Source organism: Phaethon lepturus, unplaced genomic scaffold (assembly GCF_000687285.1).
Source record: "Phaethon lepturus isolate BGI_N335 unplaced genomic scaffold, ASM68728v1 scaffold13592, whole genome shotgun sequence".
In the NCBI taxonomy this organism is placed as follows: domain Eukaryota; kingdom Metazoa; phylum Chordata; class Aves; order Phaethontiformes; family Phaethontidae; genus Phaethon; species Phaethon lepturus.
The window spans coordinates 18,726-32,011 of record NW_010522668.1 but is presented as its reverse complement, the minus strand read 5'-3'; the positions used below and the strand labels follow the sequence as shown (position 1 = coordinate 32,011).

Here is a 13,286-nt window from a genome sequence, read left to right as displayed (position 1 = left end):
TTTGCTGTGTTCTTATTTCATGTCATATCTCTTTACTGTTGTGTGTTAGAGTATTGATTTTCTGATCAGTCTTTGGCTGTCATACATCATACTTGAATGTGTTGAGCCTGTTTGTATATATGTATGTATATGAAAACACATATATACATACCCTTGTGTAATTTTTACTGTTGTAAAATGGTAGAATGGATAGCAGTACAACTTTTTCACTAGCTGAATACTTGAAGTGTGAAACCAAGCATTATACACCAACTTGCATAAAACTGGGCGAATAAACATGTACGCATGCAACAGTTTTGACTAAATTCGTGTAACGTTTCATGGTGTGGGCTAAAACTGGCAAAAAATACTGTCGCCGAAGGACAGAAAACTGTAGAAGTGGATGTTTGTATGTAGCCTGTTATAATCTCTTTTTTTTTGGTATTGTCCACAGAACTGAAAAGGTCCCTGTATGCGTTATTCTCACAGTTTGGTCATGTGGTTGACATTGTGGCTTTAAAGACTATGAAGATGAGAGGACAAGCTTTTGTTATATTTAAAGAACTTGGATCATCTACTAATGCTTTGAGACAACTACAAGGCTTTCCGTTTTATGGGAAACCAATGGTAAGTTATTTTGTTAGCTTTTTAAATTAAAAAAATTGCCATGGTACAATACAGTGTTTTGTACTTGCCCCTTGTGACTTAACCGTCTTGTAATTTTGCTGTTATTCAGTCAAGTCACATCCTGATGAATATATGTATTTATGCAAGCCAGAGGGGTGCCAGAGAGACTGTAGTTAAAACACACACAGAGGTTGAACTTAGCATTTAGGTTTCCTAAGTGATGGCTTTATGTTTTTCTATGCTGGATTAAAGTTTTTAAGTTCTTAAACACTTCCATTTTACTCATGATGTCTTCTGTTAAACTGATTAAATTCATTTCGTAATGTTATTGAAACTGGGTGCTTTCAGTTAACATCTAGAGTAACCTTAATTACTATTATATTTGTAATAAATACGTATGATGCTTCATTTTTCAGGTAGCATTGAGTAGGGTGAAGATCTCTCTAGTTTTACTTCCCAGAATTCAACAGATGTGACCAGTGATTTATTTTTTGGATAGATTACTAGTTCTGCTTGTGCATGCACTAGATCATCTAAACCAAATAACTGCATTTCAGTGTAACTTCAGTGGAGCAAATATACTGCTGGTTGATAGAACGTGGTTTAATAATTTACTTGATAATGTGCAGAACACAACAATTGACACATCGTTGCCTGCTTGGATAATTAGACATCTCTTAATTCTGCAACTATTTGTGAGGTGTAAGGATACAATGCAGATGGTCCACTTGACTTCAGTGATGGATGCTGTCATGGTTTAAGCCCAGCTAGCAACTAAGCCCCACACAGCTGCTCGCTCACTCTCCCCTGGTGGGATGGGGGAGAGAATCCAGAAGAACAAAAGTGAGAAAACTCATGGGTTGAGATAAAGATGGTTTAATAAGTAAAGCAAAAGCTGCATATGCAAGCAAAGCAAAACAAGGAATTAATTCACTGCTTCCCATTGGCAGGTAGGTGTTCAGCCATCTCCAGGAAAATAATCTCTTTGGTCAGCTGGGGTCAGCTGTCCTGGCTGTGTCCCTTCCCAACTTCTTCTGCACTCCCAGCCTACTCGCTGGTGGGGTGAGGTGAGAGGCAGAAAAGGCCTTGACTCTGCTTAAGCACTGCTCAGGAATATCTAAAACATCCCTGAATTATCAACACTCTCCAGCACAAACCCAAAACATAGCCCTGTACTAGCTACTATGAAGACAATAACTGTATGCCAGCCAAAACCAGTAAAGATGGATATATTAATTCTGGCTTTCAGCTCATGGCTTTGAGCATTAAGGAGAGCACAGACAGTTGTGTTGCTGAGCCATGAGCTTTTTTCACTAACAGTTTTGATCCTCCAATGAAATCCTTAACAAGGAATTGTGCCAGCTCAGTTCTGTTGTTTACCCTTAAAGAGACTTGTGTTCACTAAAACTCAATAGGAAATAAAAAGATGAAGGCTTCATAACTTTCAAGTGTACTTCACTCTTTAAATGTTGCCTTGCAGCATGCATACTCTATCTAAGCACTAAATAAAAGCATTAAAAAATAATCTTCAACTGCTGTGTAATTTTGCATTGAGGTAGTGTGACAGTAAAAGCGATAGTATTGTGTGCATATACAACGTTGCACACCTGTATACTCGTAGCTGAATCTGCTTACCTCCCTGACTAGTGCATTGGGCAGCCTTTGTTGGAAAACCAGGACGGTTGTGCTGCTGACACAATTTATGCAAGCCGGTTTGGATTAAGGCAGGTACTGGCCTTTCTATTTAAGAAGTCTTGAGTTTTGCTGCACTCCGTTTTCTGCAGAGGTCTGAGACATCACTGTAAAATTCAAACTCCCTTTAAAATGGGTTTAAAAAACTCTCATTTTTTTTAACAGGGGATAGTGCTAGTTTTATCAAATGCTGTGATATCACTTTGTATGTTACCTTGACAGATATTAAAAAGATGCTGTTAGATGAATAGAGTCCAATTTGAATGAGTTAAAATTAGTAATTTCCATCTTAGGGTTTTTGTGGGTTTTTTTAGAGTTCTGTAGTTGTGTTTGGAATTAATTACGAGGATTAGATATTCTGTAAGCATACCTACAGTTTATAACTATTTTTAATACAAGAAGTTCCTACAGAAAAAGTGTAAATGCACAGTAGAGCACAGTTAATAAAAGTGGTGCAAAATGTTCAGTATTATTAACTGCAAAATGTACTTCTTTTTTTCTCTTTTAAAAAGCGTATTCAGTATGCAAAAACAGACTCTGATATAATCTCTAAAATGCGTGGTACTTTTGCTGATAAGGAAAAAAGGAAGGAAAAGAAAAAGGCCAAATCTCTGGAGCAGTCAGCAAATGCAGCAAATAAAAAGGTTATCCAGGTAAGCTGATTCTCTGTTTAAAAGAGAAAAAAAAAACAAATACAAAAGCTATTTTAAGCGGGGGGGCGGGGAGTAGGACTAAGTATGATCTCTGGTACTTCTCAATTTCCTAAATTGTGGTCTGTTGATACCTAGTGCTTTTGAGTACTCACTAGAAGTTGAAGGAGAGGGGACTGATTATGTAGTTTTTGCTGTTCCTTTTTTTTTCCCCCTCCTCTTATCCTCTACAAGATGAAAATAAAGATTTAGGGCAAACATACAATAAACCAAAGTAGAAACTAACTTATTTTTTAGAAAGGAAAAAAAGGAGGCGTGTGTGCTTGTCTTTAATGCCAGCTTCAAGCGCTCAACCAGCTTTTTGCTTCAGTCTTTTAATGCCCTATTTGCTCTATAAGCACTGAAGAATGGTAAATGGGAACAAGAGAATTGATTGACAGCTAGATGAAAAGGAGTTGGCTTGGAGTGTATCTCCGCTAAGGGTTGGCCTGGCCTGGCCTAAACTAATGATACTTAGTAATTTATGTGCTTGAAGTACAGCAAAAAACATCAAGGCACAGAGCTTGAATACTGTGTTATTTAACTGCACTTCCCGCTAAGGCAGAAATTTGTATCAAGGAGAGGTACAAGTATTCATAGAAAGCAACATTTTCTAGGTAGAATATTTAAATTTCTCAGAATTTAGTAGAAAATCAATTGTTATATAAACATCTCCTAAGAAGAAATAATTTCTACTCAGTTATAATGGCTATGATAGCTTCAGTTGTCCTTGCTAAACTGGACTCCTCAGTGGAAACACCTATTTTTCTCCTATTAGGTATGTCCTGTCTAAGCCTTCGTTTTCAAAACTGCTTCCTTCCTGTCTATTGAACCAAATTTAATAATGTAGAGAAATAGCGATTTGCTGTATCTGCAGACTCAGCCATAGTCAGATCAGATACTACTGGCGTTTTTTCTTTGATTGCCTGGTTTTGAAGTTCGGCAAAATTTACAGGCTTTATGTTTCCCTTTGGGAAGTATCTCATAAGCAACAAATGTTACTTGGATTGTAGCTTAAAAAAACCTTAACATACTTCGTCAGTTGTACAGAAACATGGTGATGTATGCTTATATATTTCTAACAGAACACCTTTGTAAAACTATTTTGTGCTTATTTACTAGGGAGCAACACCAAATTCAGCCAGTGCCCCAGGGACTGCAGCACAGAATCAGCAGGTAATGTTTATGGGTTTTTTTGTCACTAACAGCACTGATGTTTAAAATTATTCTCTATGAATAAAAGCTTGTTACACATGGGAACTTGAGGATATATTTTACAGCTTCCTTTTTGCTCTGTGAGACGATTTGTCTAACAGCTAAATCACAGTAAACAAACAAAAGAAATCCCGCACTTACTATATCTGGTTGACATGAAATGAAAAATCTGCAGTTTCTCATTATTGTACAGAATACTGCACTATTAACAAATCCTACTTGATTCTTAAATTTGGACTGTGCTTAGTATCAGTTGCGGGATTCTTGATTTTTTTTCATTGTTAATAAATTCCCTTTAACTTATTTCGTTCTAGTAGTAGAGAAGGAGAAGGAAGACTACACAGGGTGCCAGAATATCTGCATAAAAGCTTCCTTTCAGGAGTTTGGGAGTCTTCTGCTCACTTTTTCTTTTTTCTCATAAGTGTCTTATTTTCCAGAGGATTGTGTGGAGATGTAGCAACAACTCCCTATGCTTCACTCATCTTGTCTGCTCAGTGAAATGATTCATGTGTGTTAGAAGGGGAGATACTAAAGAGCCAGGATTTGCAGGAGGACAAATCCTATAGAAGAGTATCTTTGTTTGCCCTGCATTTCTTTCTTGAGTACTATTATTGAGAATTGCATACATAATCCACAGGGGAAAATGTCTTGCTCCCAGTCTGGGTTTTCTTTCAGGTATCATTTATAACAAGGCACAATATGTGTATGTCAGTTTGCATCAAAGCACAACACTGAGTATTTAGGTATTTGAACTTCAGAAGTTTATTTTCTAATGGCACTGCCTGGAATATTTCCATAAGCTGAAGGAGATTGTCCCACTGAGGCATTAACTCACTTGGCACCATTATTGGGACGTTTGAAATTGTGGTATTCAGTTTCTTTATATTTCTGTGATCTCCTCGATCATCTGCATCTGCCTTAATGCAGATTGCAGTCTTTCAGTCCAGTGTCAGCAAACTGACTACTCAGCCTTGTGTCTGGTATGTTGCTACAAGTTCATATTAGCAGGCAAATCTGTTAAAGACTCTAAAGCTCTAAATCTAAATAAATTAAACCACATTGGGTTTAATAAACTTGAATAGAGTACTCTAGTAAAACCATGTGGGTTTTGTGGGTTTAGGACACCCAAAGATATTCAGTGTTTTGGTACTGCTGCTAGTCCAGCTAGCAGTGTTCTGGGCAAAACTAGGGATATGTAAGTCTTGATGCAAATAATCATGCAGACAGAAGCAGCAGAACAGATAGCTGTGTATAATCTTCTGAGCTTTGATTTTCTGTTGTTGCAGGTGCCTGATAACCCACCAAACTATATCCTTTTCCTTAATAACTTGCCTGAGGAAACGAATGAGATGATGCTGTCCATGTTATTCAATCAGTAAGTTTTGAATAGAAAGGAGTCCTTTCACTTTTTCTGTTACCTGTGTGCTTTTTCTCAGTTGGAAAACTGATTTTTTAGAAATAAAAGAGTTTTTTTCTGAAGGTATTTCAGTTCTTTGTCTTACTGCCAAGGTTACAGATGTCAGTTCTGATGTCTTGGTGCAAATCCGTTTTTTTGGTAGCTGGTTTTGATTGTGTTAATTATCTACTATCGATCTGCACCGGATTTAAGCTGGTGGCTGTAATAGTAAAGATTTCACAACAGCAGGAGCAGTTTTAAAACTAGCTTTAGTTACTTCCATATGTGCACAAGACTGATTAAATTTCTTCCACGTAATGATCCTTAACTGACACATGGTTTAAGGACTGGACATGTGAAATACTTCAATTTAAAACTTTCATTAGTAATAACTATTATACAGTTATTTTTTTATATATATTTATATATAACTATTTATAGTAGGTGCTTATGATAAGGTCTTATGGCTACTGATGAGAGGTCAAACTAGGAAATATTATTCTACTGATGAGAGATCAAACTAGGAAATATTATCTGACTCTTTCACCTCATTTTAAAGGTTTCCTGGATTCAAAGAAGTACGCTTAGTGCCTGGGCGCCATGACATCGCATTTGTGGAGTTTGAAAATGAGAATCAAGCAGGAGCTGCTCGAGATGCTCTCCAAGGATTCAAGATTACTCCATCTCATGCCATGAAAATCACTTATGCGAAGAAATAACCAGATGCTCCTATAAAGGACTTCTGTGGATAGTTGTTTTTTTCATATGATGATACTTGGATCAGCTAGCATGTTTGCTGTTCTCTGTAGAAAGCTTAAGACTTGTGTAAAATTGCACAATGGCCAGGACAGATTTAGGAGTTCCATGGATCTACCGGATAATAAAATTTTGTGTTGAAATACTAATTTTTATAAAATAAATTCAGTTTATGTTGTTTTCAAGCCACGTTTTTCCTTGAATCTGTCTCGTTATTGATCTGTTCGGCTTGCAGGGCTTATTCATTATATTGGTTTAACTATGTTTAAGGTGAGACCCATTTCTCAGAAACGAGTGCTGGAAAATTGCTCACGCTTTTTGCTCTGGAAAGACAGCTAAATGTCAGCATATTCAGAATAAATGCAATACTCAATCTTCAGCCTCATTATCAAGGGGACAGCTGCTTTTCAGGAAGAATGACTTTCTCACTTAAGAAAAACAACTTGTGCTTAGTGGGTTGGTTTTTTTCCAGGTATGGTGGAAATTGATTACAGTTTGATGGCACTGTTGTTCATCTTGGTTTTGTCTTTGTAATGATGGCTGGTAGTAGAAGCAGGTTCACAGAAGAAACAGAAGTTTATCTGTTGTTTTCTCATCTGCTCTTCCCAGCCCTATTGCCCGTGATTTTAATAAATGGTTTATGAAGAGCTTTCTGTCTCTTTACAAAGATAATGCAGATGAGCCTGACAGTCCATTTTTAGGCAAGTTTTTCCAAGGTGTGTGTCCTAATGCCTCTGGGTTTGTTGGTTTGGTTTTGTTTTCCATTTGTCAAAAACCTTTACAGGTCTGGTGTGGCATGAGATACAGTGAATGCAGTGAAGTAATCAGATGTAGTATTGTGAGTTGTAACTGTTCTAAATATTTGGGTGCAAAAATCACTTCAAAAGCTGAAGTGTTTTGTTCAGGTGATGGAAGATCTAGAAAGATATTTTAGGTTAAGAGAATAATCAGATTTACTTATAATAATTTTTGACGAATCTTGCAGTAGCTGTTGCATGGTGTTGGCTAGGAGGATTGCAATTGGACACTTGAAGATTAATGTTTGAGAGGAAGCGGTCGCACGGTGCTTGCCATGTTGCACCTTTCCTCAATTCTTGAACACTTTTCTCTGTGGGGCCACTAACTGCCCTTTCAGACAAAGAAGTGACAGGGTAGAGTTAGCATCATTTCCTTTAGAAGTAGTTCAGGCAAGTAGCTGATAGTTAGGCAAGAAACTACAATGAAGAACGTTTTGCACTGTAGCTACATTGCAAGTGTTGAGGTTTTTTTCTGTTTCCAAAGTAATTTGGTCAATGGGGGTGGGAGGAAGGATGCTTGAGGCTGTAGCCTTTCCTCTATTACCGTGGCTCCGCACAGTCCCTGTGTTGTGTGGGCTCGGCTGTAGCTGCAGAGCGTCTGTTTTGCCTAGCTTGTGCTCTGAAACAATTGAAATTTGACTTAAAACTGGTCTTTGTACAAACTGCTGCACCCTCACGGAAGTATGATTGCTTTTTACAAAATCTTGGTATACAAATTGGTAGTTCTGGCATGTCCACACAATTTCGGAGCAAGTGCTATGTTATCTGTAAGCATAAAACTAGCTACATAAACCAACTTTTTTGCACAAGATCTGAAGAATCTTTCATCTTCTGTTCCTAGAGTACATTGCAAGATGATGCCCTTTTCACAGTCATCTCAATTACTGTCCTATCTTCATATACAGGATGTTCTTTTTTAGTGATACTTGTGTGTGTGGTCTCACAAGTGTTCTACGACTTGCAAGTGAAAAACATTTCAATGTGCCTGTAAGAGAGCAAAAGTGACTGTTATTCCATGGTAAACCTTATGTTTTTCCTTCTGCAGTCATAATTTTATAGGTATTATGCTGTCCCTGCGTCCCACTAGTCTATGTATGTGAGACTATGTCCTGGTTTCAGCTGGAATAGAGTTTATTTTCTTCACAGAAGCTTGTGTGAGGCTATGTTTTGGATTTAGGATGAGAAAATGTTGATAATGTACTGATGTTTTGGGTTGTTGCTAAGCAGTCAAGGACAGTCCAGTTTCTCATGCTGGCCTGCCAGCGAGAAGGCAGGGGATACACTGAAAGCTGGGAAGCGACACAGCCGAGACAGCTGACCCAGGCTGGCCAAAGGGATATTCTATACCATATGATGTCACACTCAATACATAAAGCTGGGGCGAAGAACAAGGAAGGAGTGGGGGGATGTTCGGAGTTATGGTGCCTGTCTTCCCAAGTAACTGTTTAGACGGGATGGAGCCCTGCTTCCCTGTAGATGGCTGAACACCTGCTTGCTGATGGGAAGTGGTGAACAATTCCTTGTTTTTTGATGACAGTTGACAGCTTCCTCTGTTCTGCTTGTGGACTGAAAGGCTGGTACAGCCAGCAGCTCTTCATGCTTCCTTGCGAATCGGGAAGCAGTGGTTCTCTGAAGTGCTGTTTTGGGAATTTCCAAACTTGCTCTTGGTCACTTTTAAGGATTGATCCAGACCAGCCTTCTGTAGCCTGACAACTGCGATGTGAATGGCTTGCAGTGCAACTCCAGTGGTTGTTCCTTTTGTGTGTACATCTATTTTAATTAAAGTACTCCCTACAGGTCTTGCCTCCTGTATGCTAGGACAAGATTTTGGGAAGCTAGAGGAATTCTAGATGTCCTCTCCACGGTGTAAAGAGGACCTTTTAAGTCAGCCTGTGGTGCTGTATGCATCTGCAAACTCTCAACTGAGTTCAGCTATGTAAATAAAAGTGAAATGGTTGCTGTCCTGGCATAACCTGTGTGTTTTGCTCTCAACTGCGTCTCCCTGTGGAAGGGATCTTCCTTATACAAGTATGAGGTGTTTGAACTCTTAAGTTTTCAAATTGAAATTGCTGACTTGCAAAGCATTTTTTCTGAGTTTCAACTCCTTAATGTTTGTTCACATTTGCATCCATTTGTTAGGATCCAAGTAGGTCCTTTCTGTTGACCCGTAGCAGGGGAATCTCTGCCACTGGGGGTTTATAGCCCAGTGAAGATTACGCTTGTCAGTGAACATTTGTGAAAATGAAGAATTTGAGGATTTGGAAGGATGTAATTTCCTTTGCTGCTTACCAGGGTCTGACTTAATTTTGATTCTCAAACTTTGCTTGAGGTGCGATTAGGACTACAGACAACTACAGGAAGGCTTAAAATGTTTAATACTGTTGCTGATGGAAATGTTAATGCAGAATGGCTTAAGGAGAGTATTCGGTTTCGTGAGTGGACCCTGAGGTCCTCCTCTTGCCTGCGGCTTGTCTGGTGGGGTGGAATGTCCCCCCAACCCCTTCCCATTGGCCCGGAGTATTTGTCCAGGTGTCTGCCTCTTCCATAAAAGATGGGGATTGCTGGACCTGGTGTGCATTCAGCAAGCACTGCAGCAAAGCAAAATGACACAGTGTGTTTATTTGGTTGTTTTACTTTTGTGTCTCGGATTAATGTGTCCTCTTGTAACTGGAATATTTATGGACAAGCTTGCCAGCAAAAAGCTGTGTGCTGATGACGACTGTGTCTGTAAGTAATGTTGCTTTAATTTTGAGGACAAAATAGTCTCAAAAATGACTGTGGAGTTTGGATGCGGTTAGTGCAAGGGAAAACTACTCTGCTTATTTAGCTCTGTTGTATTTGTATTGGCTTATCAACTTTAAAAGCAGAGTGGGAGGGTTTATGTGGAACGTCACATGCAGTTTTACTGCAAAAAGGGTTTTGTAATGGACATTTTTCACTCAAGTGAAAGGTAAATGTAGAGAGAAGGATCATAACTTCCACTATGATGAGATGGCACACTCTTAAGCTATTCCTTTGCTTAGTGGAGAATAGAAAAATAAGCAGAACAAATTCTTGAAGACTTTTATTAATTTCAGGATAATCTACTTTTATCTGTAGAAATAGTTCTACATGTGTGCATACAAGCATACACATACTTACATTTCTCTCTCTAAAAGTATATATGTATTTAAATTCATCCACCTCATTCTTTTTTTTTCTAGACACCATTTCCCTTGCCAGAGCAGAAGAGGATTATAATGCTCCAGACTGCAGATTCATTAATATTAAAAAAGGGCAGTTGATTTATGTTTACTCAAAACTAGTGAAAGAAAAAGACTCTGGAGAATTCTGGGCTGGAAGTGTAAGAGGAGATTCTTGTGTATATGAGCAAACCAGAAGTAGATTAACACGTATTTCTGTCAAGAAATGGATGCTAATATTGAGCTATTGTGGGTTCTAAAGCAGCAACTTAGTTTTCCAAGTGAATGTTTAAACTTAAACTAATTGAGGAGTCTTAAAGGGTTTAATTTTTTTTTATGAAATACTTTCAATAACTATATGGTAACTATGACCTGAACTTTAACAGAAGGGCTCAACAGTTCTTTTCTGTGGCTGTTTGATGAAACTGTGGAGGAGAAAGCTTTTAACACAGTTGATCATAAAAGTCTTAAATTTAAGGGAAGCAAAGCTAAATATTAGCTGCATTTATAAAAAAATTCCAGATAAACTGTCAGTGGTATTAACTTACTCCAAAAAAATGTATGCCTGTATCAGAACTTTTGTTAATGATTTGTTTCATGTGCAAGCTAATTGGAACCTAGGAAATATGAAACCGGAGAAGAAACACTATTAGTAACTGCTTTTGACTAAATTATGAACTAGCTCAAATCAGATGAGGACTGTTTTAAGGTACCTAATTATACATCTCCTTGCTTGAAGGTTTATGGAGAACAGTATGAAGACCATATGGGGACAGTTGGTTATTTCCCTAGCAGTTTAGTCTCAGAACAACATGTCTATCAAGAAGCAAATAAGACTGTTCCTACAACGGTAAGGAATTTGCAAAAGCCCAGCTGGCTACATAATTATACTTGGCTGTGTAATGCTAATTTGCTGTAAAAACAAATCATAATTGTGGCAGTTGATTGTAGGATATCACAGATGCTTAGGGATCCAATCTTTGGGCCTTTATACAGGCCAATAGCCTCAATAAATTCCTAACATACGCTGTGATATTGCAGACATTACCAATGCTGCGTTAAGGGATTGATCCTATTAGAGTTCCTATTGATTTGAGTAGTATTCCTTCAAGGCCATGTAAGTTTTACCCAAACCATTTGCAATACACAGCAAGAAGCTTTCTTTTTTTAGATTTTGGCTGTTGTGCCACATACTTCAGTAACGCATGCAAGCACACTTCCTATTAATTGCGTGTGTATATATATGGATGTTGTCATTGAAAACTTCTGATTTACCCTCTTCTTTTTATGAGAAAGCAAGCATGCTTTTGAAGTTGTTGGTACATCTATCAAAAAGCTGATTTAAAACACAACTGGAAACACATTAGTGGTCTATAAGTAGGCAGGATATATTTTGGAAGAGTGATCATTCTTGATGACATACAGTAGTGTCTCATACACCAGACAACTTTTAACTTTACTGAAGATATGAAACACTTCACAGACAAGTGGAAGAGGAGGCTCCTTTCTGAGAGGTTGGTATGATTTGGCTTAGAACTGACACCTACTGGTAGCTTATTTCTATGCTTAAAACAAATTGAGTGGTATGTTTCCAGTAATTACCTTCATCAATATAGAGTATTTAGCTATATGCCATTTTGAAGTGTACAGCAAAATGCAACAGTTAGTGCTTCAGTCCTGAAATTGTATATGGAGTTTTTAATCCTGGGTCCAAATTATTAGATGGGTTTCATTAACACAGAGGAAATAAAGGAAAGGAGTAACTTTGTTTCATGTTAATAGTTGCTAGGATTTGTGTTATAATGTGTCAGACAAGCTTTATTTGAGGAAATGCAGAACTCGGATAAGTGATTTCTTTTCTTGACACTACATTAGGTTATTCTGAATTTGGCATTGAAGCATTGCAGCAATTAATTAGTCACAGAAAATGAAAGAACACCTAAAATATGTTTTCAAGCTCTTGTCTCAACAATATGACTGCCAGTCTGCTGCATGGCAAGCTGAACTGGAAGCAGAGGTAGGTTGAAGCAAGACCTTAGCCTGCTGGCTGACTCAGGGTCCAGAACGGGCTGTTGCCAGGCTGCAACGTGGAACTTTAACTGGAAAGTAATTTTCTTTTGCAAAACTAGCAACTTTCACAGTTGTTTCACCCTTACTTCACATTCTCTCTATGGAGGAATGCAATGAAAAAAAAGGGCGATACACATATGTTGTTCTCCTTGTTCTACTGCTCTCAGTCATACGTTGCAAACATGACCTTAAGGATCTGACTGTCTCAAAGTTCACATTTGAAACAGTCTACAGCCCATCTTGACCAATCTGTGTATGGGCACGCTGCTTGCTCCAGAAATAACCCTTAAAGGTGCTGTTGTCTGCAGCACTAGTGCTGCACACCACCATAGATGCCTTAAATACCACCAGCCTTCCATCTGCAAGTCAGAAGCCGGTCTCTAGTGCTCACAGCTCTGTAACCTTCCCTCAAGCGAGTGGCAATGTTTTTGCCTTGCTTTCCTGGCCTTGTACCTACAAAGCCCAATACCAGTGTTATGATGGGCTCCCTTGGGAAGGGGTTGCCATTTATATTAGGGGACCTGATGATGCACAAAGCTTAATGATTAATCGGCATGCAGCACCAGCCCCTGATCAAAGCACTGACTGGCTTTGCATGAACGAACAAATGATAGGCAACTCGATGAGGAAAAGGATTATGGTGGGGCGCCTGCTGCACTGGAGAGAAGGCTGAAAGAGGACATCAGCCTGGGGGCCTCTGTCTCTCTGACCCTCTTTTTTTTTTTTTTTTTTAATTTATTTTTTTCCCCCACAAAGTAACTTTCACTGTTGGAGTCAATGTACCCCGTTAGCTACAGACCATGCTAATAAACATTTTTCCCTTTGAACTTCTCTCAGCATCCTTTTGCGCAGCACTGGGTAAAACGGTGCCTGTTGGTTGCTG

At 38.5% G+C, this 13,286-nt stretch overlaps 2 protein-coding genes across 2 annotated transcripts in view; both read left to right on the top strand.

Moving 5' to 3' along the window:
• Positions 1 to 433: 433 nt before the first annotated feature.
• On the top strand, positions 434 to 6,537 carry SNRPB2 (small nuclear ribonucleoprotein polypeptide B; the record flags this gene model as incomplete). The annotated part of the gene is made up of 5 exons (XM_010281886.1): positions 434 to 606; positions 2,811 to 2,951; positions 4,110 to 4,163; positions 5,489 to 5,577; positions 6,158 to 6,537. Coding segments are annotated over 5 exons (617 nt in total), but the record flags the coding sequence as incomplete, so codon positions are not given.
• Positions 6,538 to 9,751: 3,214 nt separating this feature from the next.
• Positions 9,752 to 13,286, top strand: part of OTOR (otoraplin) — a 4,478-nt gene continuing 943 nt past the window's right edge. Inside the window, exons 1-3 of the mRNA XM_010281885.1 lie at positions 9,752 to 9,878; positions 10,355 to 10,494; positions 11,073 to 11,183. Of these exons, the coding sequence (XP_010280187.1) occupies positions 9,755 to 9,878; positions 10,355 to 10,494; positions 11,073 to 11,183 (375 nt within the window). The 5' untranslated portion in view covers positions 9,752 to 9,754. The remainder of the gene's footprint in view (positions 9,879 to 10,354; positions 10,495 to 11,072; positions 11,184 to 13,286) is intronic.